This window comes from Rhinopithecus bieti, unplaced genomic scaffold (genome assembly GCF_001698545.2).
Source record: "Rhinopithecus bieti isolate Rb0 unplaced genomic scaffold, ASM169854v2 scaffold_12573, whole genome shotgun sequence".
NCBI classification, from domain to species: domain Eukaryota; kingdom Metazoa; phylum Chordata; class Mammalia; order Primates; family Cercopithecidae; genus Rhinopithecus; species Rhinopithecus bieti.
This window is the reverse complement of record NW_016807321.1, coordinates 394,203-414,223: the sequence shown is the minus strand read 5'-3', so window position 1 is coordinate 414,223 and position 20,021 is coordinate 394,203. Positions and strand designations below refer to the sequence as shown.

Sequence of the window (20,021 nt, the reverse complement as noted above, 5' to 3'; positions counted from 1 at the left end):
TTTGAGACAGAGTCTCACTCTGTCACCAGGCTGGAGTGCAGTTGCGCAATCTTGGCTCACCGCAACCTCTGCCTCCTGGGTTCAAGTGATTCTCCCACCTCAGCCCCCCGAGTAGCTGGGATTACAGGTGCCTGCCACCACGCCTGGCCAATTTTTTGTATTTTTAGTAGAGATGGGATTTCACCATGTTGGCCAGGCTGGTCTTGAACTCTGACCACAAGTGATCCACCTGCCTCGGCCTCCCAAAGTACTGGTGATACAAGTGTGAGCCACCATGCCCAGCCATTTTTCTACCTCATCTTAAGTCAGGTTTGATTATTTGTATTAGCAAATTGTGTATTTTGTTTTGATTTTTAAATGTATCGACATAAAGTTATGCACAGTGGCCTGTTGTAAAGTTAAAATTTCTGTTCATTTCTGTTCTCGTCTATTTTTATTTTTATTTTCTTTGTTTTCTTTTCTCTCTCTTTTTTTTTTTTTTTTTGATCAAACAGACCTAACAGAGGTTCGTTGAGTTCATTGGTCTGTTCGAAGTACAGCTGCAGTTCTCTTGCTAAGACCTGCTGAAGTTTTTCTTTCTTTAGTTGGGAGGAGAGATTTTCCTTTTTAATATTCAGTCTCTTTAATCCACTTTCTTTGATTTATTACTTTTTTTTTTTATAGCTTCTTGAGTTGTTATTTTTAGTCTGTCTTCATTCCCAACAAAAAGACTTAAAGCGGTGGTTCTCCGCCAGTGGTGACTTTGATCCACAGGAAGCATTTGATGATGTCTGGAGACATTTTTGGTTGTGATGATTGATGGATGTAACTGATCCAGTGGGTAGAGGCTAGGGATGCTGCGAGCACCCTACAACCCAGGACCACTCCTGCACACAGAACAAAGAGTTATCCAGCCCAGAATGTCCATAGTCCTGAGGCTGGGAAACTTAAGTTTAGAGCTACAAATTTTCCTCAGAGTATAGCTTTGGCTAGGTTTCTTGTAGTTTGAGATGTGGGGTGTCCTCATTGCTGTTTTTTTTTTTTTTAATAGTCTGTCATTTGGGGTTTTATTTTCTTTCGCCCTGTCACTGTTGAAGGTGCTGAGGTCTCCCTCCTGACCTTTGCGTGGCGTTCAGTTCTGCTTTTGCTGCCTCAGGGTTAGACTTGGCACACTGACAGTTTCTGCCTTGTGTCTTTGGAATTTGAGATTTTCTTTGTTTCTAATCCAGAATGTGATGACTTTTTAAAATTTTATTATTTATTCATTTATTTTGACACAGAGTCTCACTCTGTCGCCTAGGCTGGCGTCCAGTTGCGCGATCTTGGCTCACTGCAACCTCTGCCTCCTAGGTTCAAGCGATTCTCCTGCCTCAGCCTCCTGAGTAGCTGGGATTGATTACAGGCGCCCGCCACCACGCCTGGGTAGATTTTGTATTTTTAGTAGAGATGGGGTTTTACTGTGTTGGCCAGCCTGGTCTCGAACTCCTGACCTCAGGTGATCCACACCCACCACAGCCTCCCAAAGTGCTGGGATTACAGGCGTGAGCCACTGCACCTGGCAGTTTCTGCCTTTTGTCTTTGGAATTTGAGATTTTCTTTGTTTCTAATCTAGAGCGTGACCACTTTTCGATTGTTCCAGGAACACTGGACAGGAACGTGTGCTCTCTATGGAGTACCGATTTGGCATGTTAAAGCAGGCTTGTGGCCAGGCGCAGTGGCTCACGCCTGTAATCCCAGCACTTTGGGAGGCTGAGGTGGGAAGATCACCTGAGGTCAGGAGTTAGAGACAAGCCTGACCAACATGGAGAAACCCCGTCTCTATTAAAAATACAAAATTAGCCATGCATGGTGGCGCATGCCTATAATTCCAGCAACTCAGGAGGCTGAGGCAGGAGAATGGCTTGAACCCGGGAGGTAGAGTTTGAGGTGAGCCAAGATGGCACCATTACACTCTAGCCTGGGCAACAAGAGCAAAACTCCATCTCAAAAAACAAACAAACAAACAAAGCAGGCTTGTTCATTATGCTCTTCAAACCCACAGTACCCATGCTTAATTTCTGTCCCTCTGAGCGGTCCTGTTCTAACTGTGTATCTCCATCCAGTCTTTGTCTCTCTCTGACTCGGTTTTGCCAAATTCTCCTTGCTGTTTTATAGTTTTAGCTTCCCTCACCCCCAGGACATGGACACGTCACCTGCTCCTAGAGGTTCGTTTCTGCTGCCCCATTGGGTGGCGTGCCCGAGCTTCCCTCCCTCTCGTTACCACCGTGCCTTCCATCCTCACTCACCTCCGTGTCTGCGTCCGCCCCAGCTCCCTGCACATAGCTCTCGGTTTGCCACCTGAGGCGCTGGTTTAAGGTGCTCTCTTTCAAGAGGCTATGACTGGACTTGGCTCTTGGTCACGCTGACGTCTTCGGGTTTTATCTCCTGAAGGAGACAGCCCAGCCCCACCATCCTCCTTGCTGCTGTCAGTTCGGGCTTGCTCCTCCCCTTTTCTCGTTTCTCCTTTTCTGCTGAAATGTTTCTTTTCCTGACTGTCACAAGTTACAGCAAGAAAATGTGCTTTGATTTTGGTGTGTGTGTTTGTTTTTGCTACTGTTTCCTCTCTGGGGAGAGTTTGCAAGCTCTCTTTCTGTGTTCTGCTCTGACCAATGGTTACTCTTACACTTCTGACAAGTATTGAACCTTTATTTTTGTATCAGTACAAAAACTGAAGCATGTTCACAACTCTCCTTTCATGCCGAAGACATTTGATACATTCTTTCTACCTTCTTCTCAATGCCCGACATTGTTTCTAAAGAAACTATAATTTGCTTTGCAGCTTGTTTTGATTTGTTTGTATTTTCTCTTTGTGTTAATGTTTGCAGCTAACTTGGAATCTACATAACAAATAACTAATTAAGCATTTTGACAGTTGGCCTGACTTTGTTGATGCCACTGTTTTCCCAAACACGCCTCTCCCTTGTTGGGATTTTTATTCTTTTATTTTCTAGTTAATGTCGTGTAAAAGTATAAGAAAATGAGTTTGTGGAGAGGGAAGGTTTGCCAGGAGGGGCGTACTGGGGTCTGCAGGACATCTGAGACTCCGTTGCCTGTCCCCACCCTCCAGATTGTGACTGCAGCGCGGCAGGGACCCAGGGCAACGCCTGCCGGAAGGACCCGAGAGTGGGACGCTGCGTGTGCAAACCCAACTTCCGAGGCACCCATTGTGAGCTCTGCGTGCCAGGGTTCTATGGCCCCGGCTGCCAGCGTGAGTCCCCTGTCCCCGCTCAACCTCCATCTGCTCTCGAGGCGACACCAGGGGCCTGGTGACTCTGACCAAGCATGTGGGCCGCCCTTCCCTGCAGCCTGCCAGTGTTCCAGCCCTGGAGTGGCCGATGACCGCTGTGACCCTGACACAGGCCAGTGCAGGTGCCGAGAGGGCTTCGAGGGGGCCACATGTGATCGCTGTGCCCCTGGCTACTTCCACTTCCCTCTCTGCCAGTGTGAGTGGCACCTCTCCATGTGGGCACGGGTAGGGGAGGCCCGTGGGCCTGGCCTATCATGACACCCACTCCACTCTGCAGTGTGCGGCTGCAGCCCTGCAGGAACCCTGCCCGAGGGCTGCGACGAGGCCGGCCGCTGCCCATGCCAGCCTGGGTTTGCTGGACCTCATTGTGACCAGTGCCACCCTGGCTACCACGGTTTCCCCAACTGCCAACGTGAGCAGAGGGCCAGGGCAGGAAGGGGCTCTGCCACCCACATGGCGCCAGGGCCTGACCTCATTGTTCCCCCGCAGCGTGCACCTGCGATCCCCGGGGAGCCCTGGACCAGCTCTGTGGGGCAGGAGGTTTGTGCCGCTGCCGCCCCGGCTACACAGGCACCGCCTGCCAGGAATGTAGCCCCAGCTTCCATGGCTTCCCCAGCTGTGTCCGTGAGTGCCTAGGGAGGAAGCAGGGGGAGGCGGGTGCAGTCTCCACTGCATACCCACAACTATCCTTGTCCGCAGCCTGCCACTGCTCTGCTGAAGGCTCCCTGCATGCAGCCTGCGACCCCCGGAGTGGGCAATGCAGCTGCCGGCCCCGCGTGACGGGGCTGCGGTGTGACACATGTGTGCCAGGTGCCTACAACTTCCCTTACTGCGAAGGTGAGTGGGCAGGTGGCTGTGTGCACCAGGTGCCGGGCCTGTTTGTGGGTCTATGTGCTGTTCACATGCTGCCTGCCGTCCTGTGATGCTGTTCACATGCATCTATGTGCTGTGTGTACTGCGACTACGTCCCCATGCTCTGTGTTCGTACCTTGTTCAGATGCTGTGCGGGAGTGTCCGTGTACTGCCCGTGTCTGCGTGCTGTGCATCTCCTCTCGTGTCTTGTGAGTGTGGGTGCGTGTGTTGTTTTGTAAGTGTGAGTACGTGTGTCATGTGTCACGTAAGGGTGTGCGTGTCACGTGTCTCATAAGTGGGTGTGTCGCGTAAGTGGGTGCATGTGTTGTGTGTCGCATAAGTGGGTGTGTGTGTCGTGAGGCGCGTAAGTCTGGAAGTGTGTGTCGCTTAAGTGGGTGTACGTGTTGTGTGTCATGTGTGGGTGTGTGTCACATAAGTGGGTGTGTGTCATGTAAGTGTGGGTGCACATGTTGCATGTCGCATAAGTGTGGGTGCATGTGTTGCATAAGTGTGGGTGTGCATGTCACGTGTTGCCTAAGTGGGCTTGTGTGTCACATAAGTGGGTGTGCGTGTTGCATGTCACGTAAGTGTGGGTGCGCGTGTCACGTGTTACCTAAGTGGGTTTGTGTGTCGCGTAAGTGGGTGTGCGTGTTGCGTGTCGCATAAGTGGGTGCGCGTGTCACGTTTCTCATAAGTGTGGGTGCGCATGTTCATGTCCTTTCACAGGTGTGTGCATGTGTTGGTGCACGTGTAGTAGGCACGTTTTCAGCTGCGTTTGTGTGCTTGTTCAGATGTGTGTCATAAACACTGCATGTGGAATGTCCACGGGTATCCATGTTTGTGTGCGTGTCCATGAGCAGGTGCTGTGTGGTGGGGTGGCACGTCTGTTGCTGCAGAGGCAGCAGGGAGGTGTGTGTTTTCAGGCTGTCCATGTGGATGAGGGGCACCTGTGCTGGTCCTCAGCTCCTGTGGGACTGTGGGTTCTGGCTGGGCCTGGGACGCCCTTGGCCTTCACGGTCGGTCACCAGGGAATGGCCAAGGTATGGTCTTCTCTTCACAGCTGGCTCTTGCCACCCTGCTGGTCTGGCTCTGGTGGATCCTGCCCTTCCTGAGGTGAGCCCAGATCTGCTCATGTGTGGGAGGTGGGTGGGGACACAGGTCAAGCTAAAAGTCCCAAGCCCGGTGAGACCAGGGCTTCCTGCCTGCTGCTCAGTTGCCATGGCAACCCCAGGGCCTGTCTGCTTCTTAGGCTGGTCCTCTGCCCCCACTGCAGGTGACTCCTGTGAGTGGGGCAGGGGCAGATGAGGGCCCTCAGCCCTCACTACCCCTTCTCCGGGCTCTATGGCTGAAGTTTGTGGGTGGGAGAGCAGGGAGCCACTCTGATCTGCAGTCTTGTCCTCTCCCAGGCACAGGCTCCCTGTGTGTGCCGAGCTAACGTGGAGGGGCCGAGCTGTGACCGCTGCAAACCTGGATTCTGGGGACTAAGCCCCAGCAACCCCGAGGGCTGCACCCGTGAGTGTGCCCTGGAGGGAGTATTGGGGTATAGGAGTTCCTTGGGGGACTGTACCCGTGAGTGTATCCTGGAGGGAGTGTTGGGGTGCAGGGGTTCCTGGGGAGGCTAGAGTCCCTGAGTATGCTCTAGAGGCAGTGGTGGGGTATGGGGTTCCTCGGGGGATTGTACCCGTGAGTGTGCCCTGAAGGGAATGTGTGTGGGGTTCCTCGGGGGGTGCAAGTGTGCCCTGAGGGAGTATTGGGGTTCGGGGGTTCCTTGGGCTAGAGCCTGTGAGTGTGCCCTAAAAGGGAGTATTGGGGTATGGGGGTTCCTCAGGGGATTGCACCCATGAGTGTGCCCTGGAGGGAGTGTTGGGGTATGGGGTTTCTTTGGGGGGCTGGAGCCTGTGAGTGTTCTCTGGAGGGGTGTTAGTGCATGGGGGTTTCTCGGGGGCTGGAGCAAGGCTCTCCTACCCCACCAAGCATCTGAGTCCCGCTCTGCTCTCCCCAGGCTGCAGCTGTGACCCCAGGGGCACGCTGGGTGGAGTTGCTGAGTGCCAGCCAGTGAGTCTGAGGACCAAGGTGTGGGGGATTTGGGGGCACGCGGATCAGGACCCTCCCGTGCCCCACTTCACCACCTCCTTTGGCCCCCAGGGCACCGGCCAGTGCTTCTGCAAGCCCCACGTGTGTGGCCAGGCCTGTGCAGCCTGCAGGGATGGCTTCTTTGGACTGGATCAGGCTGACTATTTCGGCTGCCGCAGTGAGTGCCTACTCGCTCGTCCCGGACCACGGCCCTGCCTCCCTCAGTTTATGCTGGGGAACCCGAGGCCCGGAGGGGCAAGTGCAGCCTGGGCAGCATGAGACCCGAGTGATGAACGGCTACCCCTTGGTGCCAGCCTGTGCCAGGGTGCGGGAGAGGGGGCGCAGCTCCCACCCAGATGCGTGGCTTTCTCTCTCCTGTCCTGCACCCGGGCAGACAACGCTAACAAATCCCAGCACCCCTGCCCTTGCCCTTGCCCTTGCCCTCGCCCTCGCCCTCGCCCTCTGGACCCTCCATCATCCGTAGAGCCCCAGGCAGGCTTCTCAGTCTGGCTGTGAGGGGCCCCTGAGGCTGGGTGGGGGCTGGGCAGCGTCTCACCTCCCACCTTCTCCCCGCAGGCTGCCGGTGTGACGCTGGTGGTGCCTTGGGCCAGAGCTGTGAACCGAGGACAGGCGCCTGCCGGTGCCGCCCCAACACCCAGGGCCCCACCTGCAGCCGGTGGGTACCCCTTCCCCACTGGATGGCGGGGAGCGGGGCAGGCAGCTTGTCCTCCAGGCCCCTCCATGTCCTTCACCATGGGCCCACGTGAGGCCTTGCCCTTCCTGGAGATTCGGGACCACTGTGCAGGGCGAGGTGGGATAGCCAGGCTGCACCTGACCAGCCCCTGCTGTGGCCAGGCCTGCGAGGGACCACTACCTCCCGGACCTGCACCACCTGCGCCTGGAGCTGGAGGAGGCCGCCACACCTGAGGGTCACGCCGTGCGCTTTGGCTTCAACCCCCTCGAGTTCGAGAACTTCAGCTGGAGGGGCTATGCGCAAATGGCACCTGTCCAGGTGGGCGCTGTGCTCCCCCTCCCAGGCTCAGCATAGATGTGGAGCCAGGAATGGCTGGCAGGGAGGGTGGGCAGGCCCCTTAAGGCCCGGACCTCAGGCTGGTGGTGGTCAGGGAGAGTGACCTGACACTCCATGCCTACCCAGCCCAGGATCGTGGCCAGGCTGAACCTGACTTCCCCCGACCTTTTCTGGCTTGTCTTCCGATACGTCAACCGGGGGGCCATGAGTGTGAGCGGGCGGGTCTCTGTGAGAGAGGAGGGCAGGTCGGCCGCCTGCGCCAACTGTGAGTGGGGTCCCTGGGCCGCAGCCCCTGCCCCGCCCTTCCCCACCCTGCCCTACCCAGCCCTACCCAGCCCCTCCCTCACCAGCCCAGCCCACTCCCAAGCCCCGCCACCTTCCTCTGGCTCATGTGGGTGGTAGGACCAGCCTATCCCCCACCCTGTAGGGGTGTAGCCTGGGGTGGCCCCAAGGGCTGGGCTCAGGAGTCTCACCCCTACCTCCCCAGGCACAGCGCAGAGCCAGCCCGTGGTCTTCCCGCCCAGCACAGAACCTGCCTTCGTCACTGTGCCCCAGAGGGGCTTCGGAGAGCCCTTCGTGCTGAACCCTGGCACCTGGGCCCTGCTTGTGGAGGCTGAAGGGGTGCTCCTGGTGAGGCAGGGGCCGGAGTGAGGGCTGGGGGCAGGGGCAGGGGCAGGGGCAGGGATTGGGGCCCACCACTCTTAGCGCCACCTCTACCCTGCAGGACTACGTGGTTCTGCTGCCTAGTGCGTACTACGAGGCGGCACTCCTGCAGCTGCGAGTGACTGAGGCCTGCACGTACCGCCCCTCTACCCAGCAGTCTGGCGACAAGTGAGGGCCATGCGTACGGTGGGACCGGGGTTGGGGCTGCCTGGACCCCCACTGTGCCTGGCTTCCCCCACTCAGGCTCTCTGGGGACCTGGGGCTGACCACAGCCTGTGTCCCCCCAGCTGCCTCCTCTACACACACCTCCCCCTGGATGGCTTCCCTTCGGCCGCTGGGTTGGAGGCCCTGTGTCGCCAGGACAACAGCCTGCCCCGGCCCTGCCCCACAGAGCAGCTCAGCCCATCGCACCCACCACTGGTCACCTGCACAGGCAGTGATGTGAGTGTCCTGGGACCCCACGGAGCAATGGGTGTTGTAGGACCTTGGCCCGGGGGCTGGGGGTCCTGTGGTGGTGGCAGGTTATAGGAGCAGGGCACTGCCTCAGGCAATGGAGCCCAGCACCCAGGCAGAGCGCCCCTTCCTCCTGCCTCCTGCGTGTGTGGCCTCGGTGCCTGTCTGTACATGGGGTCGGCTGTGGCCTCCACATACAGCCCAGCCCCCACCACTTGCCTGGAGCTGTCCCATCACCAGGGCGGGACTCAGCTGAGGGGCAGGCCCTGAGGTCAGGGAGGTGCTGGAGTAGGCGGGGAGGGAGGTGGGAAGGGCGAAGGGTCGTGGGCCTCCCGTCACCCTGCCCTCCCTGCAGGTGGATGTCCAGCTTCAGGTGGCAGTGCCACAGCCGGGCCACTACGCCCTGGTGGTGGAGTATGCCAATGAGGACGCCCGCCAGGAGGTGGGCGTGGCCGTGCACACCCCACAGCGGGCCCCCCAGCAGGGGCTGCTCTCCCTGCACCCCTGCCTGTACAGGTGAGTGGGAGCCGGTGGGGCTGGAGTAAGGGCATGTCCGGGGCTGCCCCACCTGCTGACCACCCTTCCCCCACAGCACCCTGTGCCGGGGCGCTGCCCGGGATACCCAGGACCGCCTGGCCGTCTTCCACCTGGACTCGGAGGCCAGCGTGAGGCTCACAGCTGAACAGGCACGCTTCTACCTGGTAAGGACCTCTCAGACCCCCGCCCCGAGGGGTCAGCTTCTTTCAGAAGATTTGAAACATGCATGAGAGGGGAGAGGACAGTTGGGGTCCCAGGTCCTCATGGCGGCCGCAGCCACTCGTGCCCAGCATGTTTCTTCTGGAAACCCTCCTGCAAGCGCCACTCGTGCCCAGCATGTTTCTTCTGGAAACCCTCTTGCAAGCGCCACTCGTGCCCAGCATGTTTCTTCTGGAAACCCTCCTGCAAGCGCTTTGTGGATTTGGTCCCTCTTGATGTCCCCCCGAGCTGTTCCATGTGCTCAGGAAAGAACCTGCAGTCACAGCTCCCAGGCCCAGAAACAACGTGGCCCCACTCTAGATGCCCCCGGATCCCAGGGCAGCCACCTCCTAGCACAGACAGTGTTGGTTGGTTGCCTGTTTTGGAACTTTTTTGTTTTTTGTTTTTTGAAATGGAGTCTTGCTGTGTCGCCCAGGCTGGAGTGCAATGGCAAGATCTTGGCTCACTGCAACCTCCGCCTCCTGGGTTGGAGTGATTCTCGTGCCTCAGTCTCCCAAATACCTGGGACTATAGGCGCTCACCACCACACCCGGCTAATTTTTGTGTTTTTAGGAGAGATGGGGTTTCACCATATTGGCCAGGCTGGTCTCGAACTCCCGACCTCAGGTGATCCGCTCACTTGGGCTTCCCAGAATGCTGGGATTACAGTCAGGAGCCACCGCACCTGGCCTGGAACTCTCTATAAATGCCACCTGTGCAGCCGCGTTTCCCACTGTTGTGTCTGTTGTGTCTGCGGATAAGTTGCTGTGTTCCGAGACACCAATCTCGAGTGGCCGCACGGGGAGGGAGCACCCATTCGTGGCTTGTGCCTGCTGAGCACCGGCCTGGACTGGGTCCTGGGAGAGCTAGGCCTGTCCTGGCCTGGTGGCACCAAGCAGCACTTGAGATAAGGGTGGGGGAACAGTGGTGGATGGGAGGACGAAGGGGAGGAAGAGGGCTATGGGAGGAGCCGCATAGGCCTGTGGGCCCAGGAACTGGCCCACACGCTGGTTCAGGGCTGGGGTTTACGCAGCCGGAACAGGGGCAAGGGCTTCCTGCAAAGGGCAGGGCTCGGTCGGTCGCCTGGGTTTGCAGTTTCCTGGGTCTGAGTTGTGTGACTGGCCCCTGCGTTGTACCGCCTGCAGCCCCCATCCTCCCCGCCCCACGGGCATTGCAGCATTTCATTCCTCTGCCTGCAGCACGGGGTCACTCTGGTTCCCATGGAGGAGTTCAGCCCGGAGTTCGTGGAGCCCCGGGTCCGCTGCATCAGCAGCCACGGAACCTTTGGTCCCAGCAGGTAGTGGGGCTGGGAGGGGCGCGGCCAAGGGCCCAGTGGCAGGGCTGGCTCTGACTCACCCATTGCTCTCACCAGTGCCGCCTGTCTGCCCTCGCGCTTCCCAAAGCCGCCCCAGCCCATCATCCTCAGGGACTGCCAGGTGCTCCCTCTGCCGCCCGGCCTCCCGCTGACCCACGCACAGGACCTCATGCCAGCCACGTCCCCAACTGGACCCCAACCTCGGCCCCCCACCGCCGTGGACCCTGATGTGGAGCCCACTTTGCTGCATGATCCCCAGGTGAGGGCCACGGTCTCTAGAGGGACGGGGGTGTCAGGGCAGGACTCTGGGCCCCAACCCAGGGCAGGTGATCCAGGGGGCAGCGGGGGCTCACAGCTCAGCCTGCTCACTGGGGCCCATCCCTGCAGGCCACCGTGGTCTTCACCACCCATGTGCCCACGCTGGGCCGCTATGCCTTCTTGCTGCATGGCTACCAGCCAGCCCACCCCACCTTCCCCGTGGAAGTCCTCATCAACGCCGGCCGCGTGTGGCAGGGTGAGTGTCTGGGGTGTGGGCTGGAGGGGCTACCACACACCATGAGGCTGGAACGCCTGCGCCACAGCGTGACCTGTGCTGCCTGCTTTGAGTGACAGGCAACATGACCCTATCCTGCCCTGCTCAGTTCTCAAAAACTAGCTGCCGCTTACAGGCCCTGGCCAGCCCCCACCCATCCCCACATTCCCAGAAAAGCCCCTGCGCGTCTTTGGGCCTCCTGTCTCGTGCCGCTTGGGAGCCCCGTTTTTTTTTTTTCTTTTTTTTTTTTTTTTCTGGCTCCACTGGCCCACGGCCTGGCTAAATTGAGACTTGCCCCAGGGATGCCCGCTGCAGCCACATGCGGCCCTGCTGTGTCTGGGTCTGGCGTTCCTGGCTTGGCCAGCCTGGGGTCCCGCACATGGGAGTTTGACCGGCCACTAGGGAGGTGTCCTGCCATGACATCTGTAGCGTCAGATGGGCCCAACCCCGACATGGGCCGGGCGGCCTTGCAGACCTCTTGGGCACGTCCCATGCCTGTGGCCTGTTTGGCTAGCGGGCCACTCCTTGGCTGCCCCTGACGCCTGCCATCTTCAACCCTCTGGGTGCTCTTTGGGCGCACTGGGAGATGGGGGCCTGACCCTGTCTTTCTCCCCACCCAGGCCCATGCCAACGCCCAGCCTTCTGTCACATGGCTACGGCTGCCGCTACCTGGTGGTGCTGCTGAGGGCCAGGCCCTGCTGGACGTGACCACAGCGGCTCACTGCTGACTGTGCGTGCTGGCCCCGAGGGGCGCTGCGTTCTGGCTGGGTGGGTCCCAGCTGGTGTCCTGCTTCAGGGACCAGCTGTTCTTGCTACCGTATACCACTCTGGTACACTGGCTGGTCCGTTCCCTTGCGGCCTGCCTGAGCGGGCCCAGCCTTCGGGGCCCCAGCAAAGCAGCTCCTGCCTTTTGGGGCCTCCCAATCCACCTTTGTGAAGCTCCAGAGCGCGGCCCTGCGGACCCTTGCCCACCCTGCAACCTGCTGGTCAGGTGCCTTCCTGGAGGAGGTGGGGCCTCCAGAGAAGGAGAGGGAGGGAGAAAGGCGTGACCAGCAGAGATGTTGGGAACACCAGGAGGTCTCATCAATGCTGCTGCTCCTCACACCCCAAAGCTGCTGTTTGGCTTGGAGTGGGCCTCCCCTGAGCAGCCAGGGGCCAGGCTGCGTTGTGCTGCTGGCCAGACTTTGAGTGCCTGCAGGACCCTGTCTAGCCAGCCTCTGGGGGGCCTCCCGCTTGCAGCTCTGGCCCACGGGATGAGTGACCAGGGCCTACCCCCTAGGTTATGTCCTCGTTGTCCCTGAAATGTCTACAGCTTTGGCTAACTCCGGGAAGGAGCCCCTGGACAAATCCATGACTTCATCAGCCACTGCGAGCCAGGGGCTACCACATCAGGTGGCCGGCTTGGGCAGGTCAGGGGGGTCCAGGGTGTGGTGTGGGCGGCAGGCCGGCCTCACCGGCTTGCCCCTCCACGTAGCCCCAGCAGCTCATCCCTGTTCTGCCGAAACGCCGCTGCCTCCTCTCCCTCTTCTATCAACAACGGAGCCGGCCATGTGGCTGCCACGAAGTAGGTGCTACAGGGCCCCACGTGTGAGCTTCGGGGCCAGTGGTCCCTGCCGTGCCCACGTCATTGGCCGTGACTGCTCCCGCTGCGCACCTGGATACTGGGGCTTCCCCAACTGTAGGCGTGAGTACCCCAGTCCTTGGGTGCCCAAGTGCAAGGATTGGTGCTAGAGCCCAAGGGGGACGTCGACCAGAAGCAAGGCACAGAGGTCAGGATAATGTTCTAGAGCCTGGCAGGGCAGGCATTTGTGCCCCGTCTGCAGCGCCTGGGGCCCAGACTCCAGCTGTGGGCTGTGCAGAAGGTTTTCAGGGACTAGAGTGGCCACAGTCCCTGACGACATTGATTCTGAGCAGCTGCCCCCACGTCAGGAGCTGTCGAGGCTCAGCTCCCAGGGCAGGGGTCCCTGTTCTTGTCCCCCTGGCCCTGCACACGCCACATCCCCTAGGGCGGCATTCAGAGCCTCTGAGAGGTTGGGACTGGGAAGAGGGGTCAGCAAACCCTGTGCCCGCCCACAGCCTGTGACTGCGGCGCCCGCCTCTGTGACGAGCTCACGGGCCAGTGATCTGCCCACCACGCACCGTCCCGCCCGACTGCCTGCTTGTGCCAGCCCCAGACCTTTGGCTGCCACCCCCTGGGTCGGCTGTGAGGAAGTGTAACTGCTCAGGCCCGGTGGTCCAGGAGCTCACCAGGGGGACCCCTACCTGTTACACAGGACAGCGGCCAGGCAAGTGAGAGCCCAGAGCGGGATCACCACGGCCAAGGCCCCTGGCAGCCTTAAAGACAGCATTTCCTTGTGCCAGCAGGTCCTGGCACCCACCCTGCTCCCATTCATGCTCTCTGGGTGCAGCAGTGCCCTCTCCTCCACTTCTGGGAGGATACTGCCTGGGTGGGGGGTGCCTACAAGGTCTCACTTTGGTGTGAGTGACCTGGGGTGGAGGGGCTCAGCTCCTGTCCCTGCTGCAGGTGCAGACCCAACGTGACCGGGCGCCGCTGTGATACCTGCTCTCCGGGCTTCCATGGCTACCCCACTGCCGCCCCTGTGACTGTCATGAGGCAGGCACTGCGCCTGGTGTGTGTGACCCCTTCACAGGGCAGTGCTACTGTAAGGTGAGTGAGGGCCGGGCCCGGATCTGACCTCTCCCTCCGGCCTCGGCTGAAACAGTGTCCTTATGGGCCTTTCTGGGCGGCTGTGGCTTCCTACAAGCTTTTGGGAGAGTCATCCCCACGGGCAAGTGGTTACCAGGAACCTGGGGTCAGGCACCTGGCACCTGCCAACCACCTTCACTGTCCTCTCATCCCTAGGAGAATGTGCAGGGCCCCGATGTGACCAGTGCAGCCTTGGGACCTTCTCCCTGGATGCTGCCAACCCCAAAGGTTGCACCCGCTGCTTCTGTTTTGGGGCCACGGAGCGCTGCCGGAGCTCGTCCTACACCCGCCAGGAGGTGCGCCTGTAGGACTGAGGGCAGCGCCTTCTCGGGGAGGGCGTATGTGGGACTGGACACAAGATGGGGCCCTGTGATGTGTGGGCGTCCACCCGTGTGCACCCACATGTATGTGCCCACAGTTCGTGGACATGGAGGGCTGGGTGCTGCTGAGCACTGACCGGCAGGTGGTGCCCCACGAGCGGCGGCCAGGGACGGAGATGCTCCGTGCAGACCTGAGGCACGTGCCCGAGGCTGTACCTGAGGCCTTCCCCGAGCTGTACTGGCAGGCCCCACCCTCCTACCTGGGGACCGGGTAAGCAGGGCATCAGGTCTGGGGAGGCACTTGGAGGATGGCCAGGACGCCTGAGAAGGTTGGGAGCCAGGAGTGGAGCTCTGTCCAGGGAGGGGAGCTCCATGAGGGTCCGCGAGGGTGCCCAGGCCCTGTCCCAGGTAGGACGAGTATCTGGGCCCAGCTCGGGGCCCTGTGCTTGGGGTGCCCAGACCACTGCTGACGGGCTCTGAGCCTGTGGCCAGGGTCTGGCCAGGTCACCTCTGTCTGTCCCGCCTCCAGGTGTCATCCTACGGTGGGACCCTCCGTTATGAACTGCACTCGGAGACCCAGCGGGGAGATGTCTTTGTCCCCACGGAGAGCAGGCCGGATGTGGTGCTGCAGGTGAGGGAGCTGCAGCTCAGCCACGTGGTTGGGTGGGTGTGATGGGCGTGGCCCAGCGGCTCCGCGGTCCAGGCCCGGGCCGACCCTCACCTACCCATGTGCCTCCCTAGGGCAACCAGATGAGCATGACATTCCTGGAGCCGGCACACCCCTGCCCGGCCACACTCACCGTGGGCAGCTGCAGCTGGTGGAGGTGAGGGGAGCTGGCTTGGGTACCTGGGTCCCTCCCAGACCTCAGCACACCCGAGAAGGCCGGAAGGGGTCCCAGTACTGCTGTGCCTGTTCTCTGTGGTGGAAAACAGCCCAGGAGCAGAAGCGGGCCGGGGCTGGGGAGTGCGCACACCCGTTGTCAGATGTCTCCCACGCTGGGGTCACCCTGGGGTGTCACGCTGTCTTCCCACCTGCTTTGCAAGTCCCTGATCCCTGAGGTGTGAGCAGCTGCTCAGTAGCTGTTGGCTTCCTCCTCCGTGCATTGCTCGTTAGCATCTTTTGCCCATTTCTCTTTGACTTGCGGATCTTTTCCATCCTTTTAGAGGAGTTCTTTGTTATTCTTGGTGCTTACCCTCTGTCAGACTTCAGAGTAACAACCATCTTCTCCCATTTCACAGCTCATCTGGTTTTTCTTTGCTCTTTTTTTTTTTTTTTTTTGAGATGGAGTCTGGCTCTGTCGCCCAAGCTGGAGTGCAGTGGCTGGATCTCAGCTCACTGCAGCCTCCACCTCCCAGGTTCAAGTGATTCTTCTGCCTCAGCTTCCCAAGTAGCTGGGACTATAGGCACCCGCTGCCACACCCGGATAATTTTGTATTTTTAGTAGAGTTGGGGATTTGCCTTGTTGGCTAGGCTGATCTTGAACTCCTGACTTCAGGTGATCCTCCCACCTCAGCCTCCCAAAGTGCTGGGATTACAGGCGTGAGCCACCATGCCCAGCCTGAGCTGTCTTTTGATGAACAGTCTTACAGTTAATGTACTTGAATTTAGCCTTTATCCCTTGGCAGCAAGCGTTTCTGCATCTTGTTTGAGAAAGTATCTATCACTACTTGATCAGAAAGGACCCACCTGTATTTTCTAGAAGCTTGACTGTTTTCTTTGTGTATTTCAATTCTTTTTTTTTTTTTTTTTTTTTGAAGCAGAGTCTCGCTCTGTCGCCCGGGCTGGAGTGCAGTGGCCAGATCTCAGCTCACTGCAAGCTCCGCCTCCTGAGTTCACGCCATTCTCCTGCCTCAGCCTCCCGAGTAGCTGGGACTACAGGCACCCGCCACCTCGTCCGGCTAGGTTTTGTATTTTTTAGTAGAGACGGGGTTTCACCGTGTTAGCCAGGATGGTCTCGATCTCCTGACCTCGTGATCCGCCCGTCTCGGCCTCCCAAAGTGCTGGGATTACAGGCTTGAGCCACTGAGCCCGGCCGTATTTCAATTCTTAAGGCATCAGGAGCTGGTTTGGTGTGTGGTGTGAGGCAGGGATCTAGGTGCTGGCTGACCATATGGGAGACTGATTTTCTACCTGTGTGTACCTCCTCCTGCCCTGTGGTCTTTGTGCCCCTCCATCCCCTATAGGGTTGGGGTCTGTTCTAGGCTTCCTGTTCTGTCCCATTGAGTGTGGCCCCACTGAGGTGCCATCCTGGACCCACAGGGGAACTTCCGGCACACGGAGACTCGCAACACTGTGTCCCGTGAGGAGCTCATGATGGTGCTTGCCAGCCTGGAGCAGCTGCAGATCCGTGCCCTCTTCTCGCAGATCTCCTCGGCTGTCTCCCTGCGCAGGGTGGCACTGGAGGTGGCCAGCCCAGCAGGCCAGGGGACCCTGGCCAGCAATGTGGAGCTGTGCCTGTGCCCTGCCAGCTACCGGGGGGACTCATGCCAGGTGAGGTCAGGACAACACCAGACTGTGAGGCGGCTCACCCTTCCCTCCAGCGTCTTCCCTGTGTTCCCTTCCTTGCTGCCTCTACTTCCTGTCACCCTACTCACCTCTCTTCCTACCCCTTCCCTTTGCAGGCTGCTGGCCGACTCATGGGCCTGCCCGTCCCCTGCTGCCCATCTGCCTGCCCCTCGTCTGCCTGCTGCTCATCCGCCTGCCCCTCCATGCACACACCCTCCATCCTCCTTCCCCACCTGCTCCATTCCCCACCCACTGGGTCACCTGGACATCCCCACTGACCATCCTGGCATCTGCCTGTCATTCACTGCCTGTCATCCTGGCGTCTGCCTGTCATTCTGTCCCTTGCCCACTGTGCGTCCGTCCAGCTGCTAATCTGTCTGTCTGCTGTAACTTTGCTCCTTCTGTATGAGGAGGTTTTGGTTGGACACCTCCTAGAAGGAGTGGAAAAGCAGGCCCTGGTCCACGTGAAGGGAGTGGTCACCAGCCTCAAGGCTTGGTCATTCCTGAGACAGGACATCTGTGTGACTTTGAGAGCTGTGTCCTCAAACAGCTGCCAGGTGCTGGCCTACCTCCAGCCAGCTGAGGCCAGGAGTTCCTGACCAGCGTCTGACCCACCGGTGACCACACTCCATGGGTTCCCAGTGCCTTGTGCCTGCAGGATCCCTGAGGGTCTGACCTGTGAGCCTGCAGGGTAGGGCCCCTCATCCTCTCAATCGCTGATGCCACCTGCCCCTTATGCCCTCAGGAATGTGCCCCGGCTTCTATCGGGACGTCAAAGGTCTCTTCCTGGGCCGATGTGTCCCTTGTCAGTGCCACGGACACTCAGACCGCTGCCTCCCTGGCTCTGGCATCTGCGTGGTGAGTGGGGCTGGCAGGGCCGGTGGGGGGCTCATTCACTGAAGGCACAGTCAGGCGTGCCAAGGAAGACTAGGGGCTGCACTTCCAGGTCAACTGAGGTCCGGGGAAGGGTGTTGCCCAGTGGAGGACCATCTGGCCTTGGGCACAGAGTCTGAGGCAGGGGTGGTAGGAGCTGCACAGACTCAGCAGTAGGATGTGGGTGTCTACCATAGCACTGACTGTCCACTCTGCCCCAGGACTGCCAGCACAACACCGAAGGAGCCCAATGTGAGCGCTGCCAGGCTGGCTTTGTGAGCAGCAGGGAGGACCCCAGCGCCCCTGTGTCAGCTGCCCCTGTCCCCTCTCAGTGCCTTCCAACAAGTAAGCCAGCCTCCTCCAGGAATGAGGCCCTGACGGCGCCACGCTCCCTTCACCCAGCAGTGGGATGGGTTCCCACTGCCTTCTGCAGAGGCCTGGACAGCTGGGGGTGTCCGTGAGGTCTGGACCCCAGACGCCTGGCGTGTGTTCCAGCCTGAGCACAGTGTGTTCGCCCGGGCCCGGGCACTGCCAGGGGCCTAGTGACTGACGCTGCTGGTCTTTGCAGCTTCGCCGAGGGCTGTGTCCTGCGAGGTGGCCGCACCCAGTGCCTCTGCAAACCTGGTTATGCAGGCGCCTCCTGTGAGCGGTGAGCTGGGGCCAGGGCAGCAGGGCAGGGCCTGAGTGCTGACCCAGGATACACGAGGGTGGGGGCCACGGGCCACTGACCACCGACGGCCCCTCCCTGCCCTGCTCCCAGGTGCGCGCCTGGCTTCTTCGGGAACCCGCTGGTGCTGGGCAGCTCCTGCCAGCCTTGTGACTGCAGCGGCAATGGTGACCCCAACCTGCTCTTCAGCGACTGCGACCCCCTGACGGGCGCCTGCCGTGGCTGCCTGCGTCACACCACCGGGCCACGCTGCGAGATCTGTGCCCCTGGCTTCTATGGCAACGCCCTGCTGCCCGGCAACTGCACCCGTAGGCATCGGGCTGGGAGGGATGCACCCTGGGGAGGGTTGCGCAGGGAAGAGGGAGGCCTACTGGGCGTACCCCAGAAGTAGGCTGTGTGCCTGATGCTGGGGCCCAGCCAGGACAAGATGGAATCAGCCTTCTATGTTCATGGTCAACCCTTTCTCCCCCGCTATGATCAGGCCCTCCCGCCCCAACGATCAGGCCCCTTCATCATCAGGCCTTCCCCCGACCATCACACCCTTTCTCCCTACCACAGTCAGACCCTCCCCATACCAGGATCACATCCCCCCTCCCCGACCCATGGTCAGACTTTACCCCGCTACGATCAGGCCCCCTGCTTCACCATCAGACCCTCCCCCTAACCCGTGATCAGGCCCCCCCCACTTCACGATCACATCCCCTCTCCCCCCACAATCAGGCCCCCTTCACAGACACCACCAGCAATGCCCTGCCACTGGCAGCGGACACCGGCCATCAGAGCACGGCAGGCCGTGGTGGGGAGTCTGCAGGTCCCTCGGGCCCAGCGGAGGCAGCTGGGGAGTGGGGCCAGGCTGGGACAGGAGTGGGCAGCTGGGTGGTCCGGCGGCCTGGAGCTGGCAGAGCAGGAGGCAGTGAAGTGAGGGCTTAGTGGGGTGCCTAGGGGCTACCTAGGAGGTGAGAGGGCCCAGGGCTGCAGTCATGGACCCCTTCTGCAGGGTGCGACTGTGCCCCATGTGGGACAGAGGCCTGCAACCCCCACAGCGGGCAATGCCTGTGCAAGGCGGGTGTGACTGGGCGGCGCTGTGACCGCTGTCGGGTAAGGCTGTGCGGTAAGCAGAGCTGGGTGGGTGGGGCCTAGGGACTGGAGTTGGGGCCTGGGGAGAGGCTGATAGGTGGGACTGAGGGGTGGTGTTTGATGGGCGGAGCCTCAGGGGGCAGGGCCAGATGGGCAGGACCCCTGGCCTCCTGGTTGGTCTGGGACAGTCTTGAGGGCTGGGCAGGGTAGTGACTACAGCCTGTGCCACAGGAAGGACATTTTGGCTTCGACGGCTGCGGGGGCTGCCGCCCGTGTGCTTGTGGACCGGCCGCCGAGGGCTCCGAGTGCCACCCCCAGAGCGGACAGTGCCACTGCCGACCAGGGACCATGGGACCCCAATGCCGCGAGTGTGCCCCTGGCTACTGGGGGTTCCCTGAGCAGGGCTGCAGGCGTGAGTGCTGGCAGGTCACAAGAGGGTGGATGGGGACTTCTGAATGGGGGACGCCCTAAGGTCCCAGGCTGGCCATGCTCACCCAAGCCCCCCACCACAGGCTGCCAGTGCCCTGGGGGCCGCTGTGACCCTCACACGGGCCGCTGCACCTGCCCCCCAGGGCTCAGTGGGGAGCGCTGTGACACCTGCAGCCAGCAGCATCAGGTGCCTGTTCCAGGTGGGCCTGGGGACCACAGCGTCCACTGTGAAGGTGCGTCCTCAACACCCCACTTCCCCACACCTGGGTGGAGTGGGAATCCAAGTCCTACACTGCCTGGTAACCCCTGTGTTAACTTCAACCTCCCAGAGTGGTCCCAGCTGCCTTCCATTTCCCAAGAGACCCATGCCTGTCCAACTCCATCCATGCTGAGGAGCGCTGTGGCTCCAATGCTGGCTGCTCCCCTCTACTGTTCTTAGCCTTCCTGTATGCCCTGGCCCCGCCCCATCTGCTGGCCCTGCCTCCCCCACTGACCCCACCCCTCCACGGGCCCCGCCTCACCCT

General features: G+C 60.3%; 1 protein-coding gene across 1 annotated transcript in view; it reads left to right on the top strand.

Annotated features, from left to right (window-relative positions):
- LAMA5 (laminin subunit alpha 5) overlaps nt 1-20,021 on the top strand; it is a 62,102-nt gene that overhangs the window by 28,270 nt on the left and 13,811 nt on the right. The window contains 42 exon segments of the mRNA XM_017881143.1: nt 3,086-3,226; nt 3,324-3,461; nt 3,543-3,677; nt 3,755-3,889; nt 3,965-4,102; nt 5,178-5,230; nt 5,524-5,629; nt 6,120-6,172; nt 6,263-6,368; nt 6,767-6,866; nt 7,046-7,202; nt 7,347-7,485; nt 7,708-7,850; nt 7,945-8,051; nt 8,171-8,324; nt 8,692-8,852; nt 8,929-9,037; nt 10,271-10,368; nt 10,444-10,645; nt 10,774-10,900; nt 11,091-11,124; nt 11,539-11,622; nt 12,393-12,482; nt 13,080-13,113; nt 13,115-13,129; nt 13,131-13,207; nt 13,443-13,504; nt 13,507-13,590; nt 13,785-13,921; nt 14,044-14,232; nt 14,475-14,576; nt 14,687-14,726; nt 14,729-14,769; nt 16,206-16,737; nt 17,197-17,309; nt 17,546-17,621; nt 17,624-17,669; nt 17,893-17,973; nt 18,085-18,299; nt 18,989-19,089; nt 19,300-19,480; nt 19,581-19,730. Of these exon segments, the coding sequence (XP_017736632.1) occupies nt 3,086-3,226; nt 3,324-3,461; nt 3,543-3,677; nt 3,755-3,889; nt 3,965-4,102; nt 5,178-5,230; nt 5,524-5,629; nt 6,120-6,172; nt 6,263-6,368; nt 6,767-6,866; nt 7,046-7,202; nt 7,347-7,485; nt 7,708-7,850; nt 7,945-8,051; nt 8,171-8,324; nt 8,692-8,852; nt 8,929-9,037; nt 10,271-10,368; nt 10,444-10,645; nt 10,774-10,900; nt 11,091-11,124; nt 11,539-11,622; nt 12,393-12,482; nt 13,080-13,113; nt 13,115-13,129; nt 13,131-13,207; nt 13,443-13,504; nt 13,507-13,590; nt 13,785-13,921; nt 14,044-14,232; nt 14,475-14,576; nt 14,687-14,726; nt 14,729-14,769; nt 16,206-16,737; nt 17,197-17,309; nt 17,546-17,621; nt 17,624-17,669; nt 17,893-17,973; nt 18,085-18,299; nt 18,989-19,089; nt 19,300-19,480; nt 19,581-19,730 (4,986 nt within the window).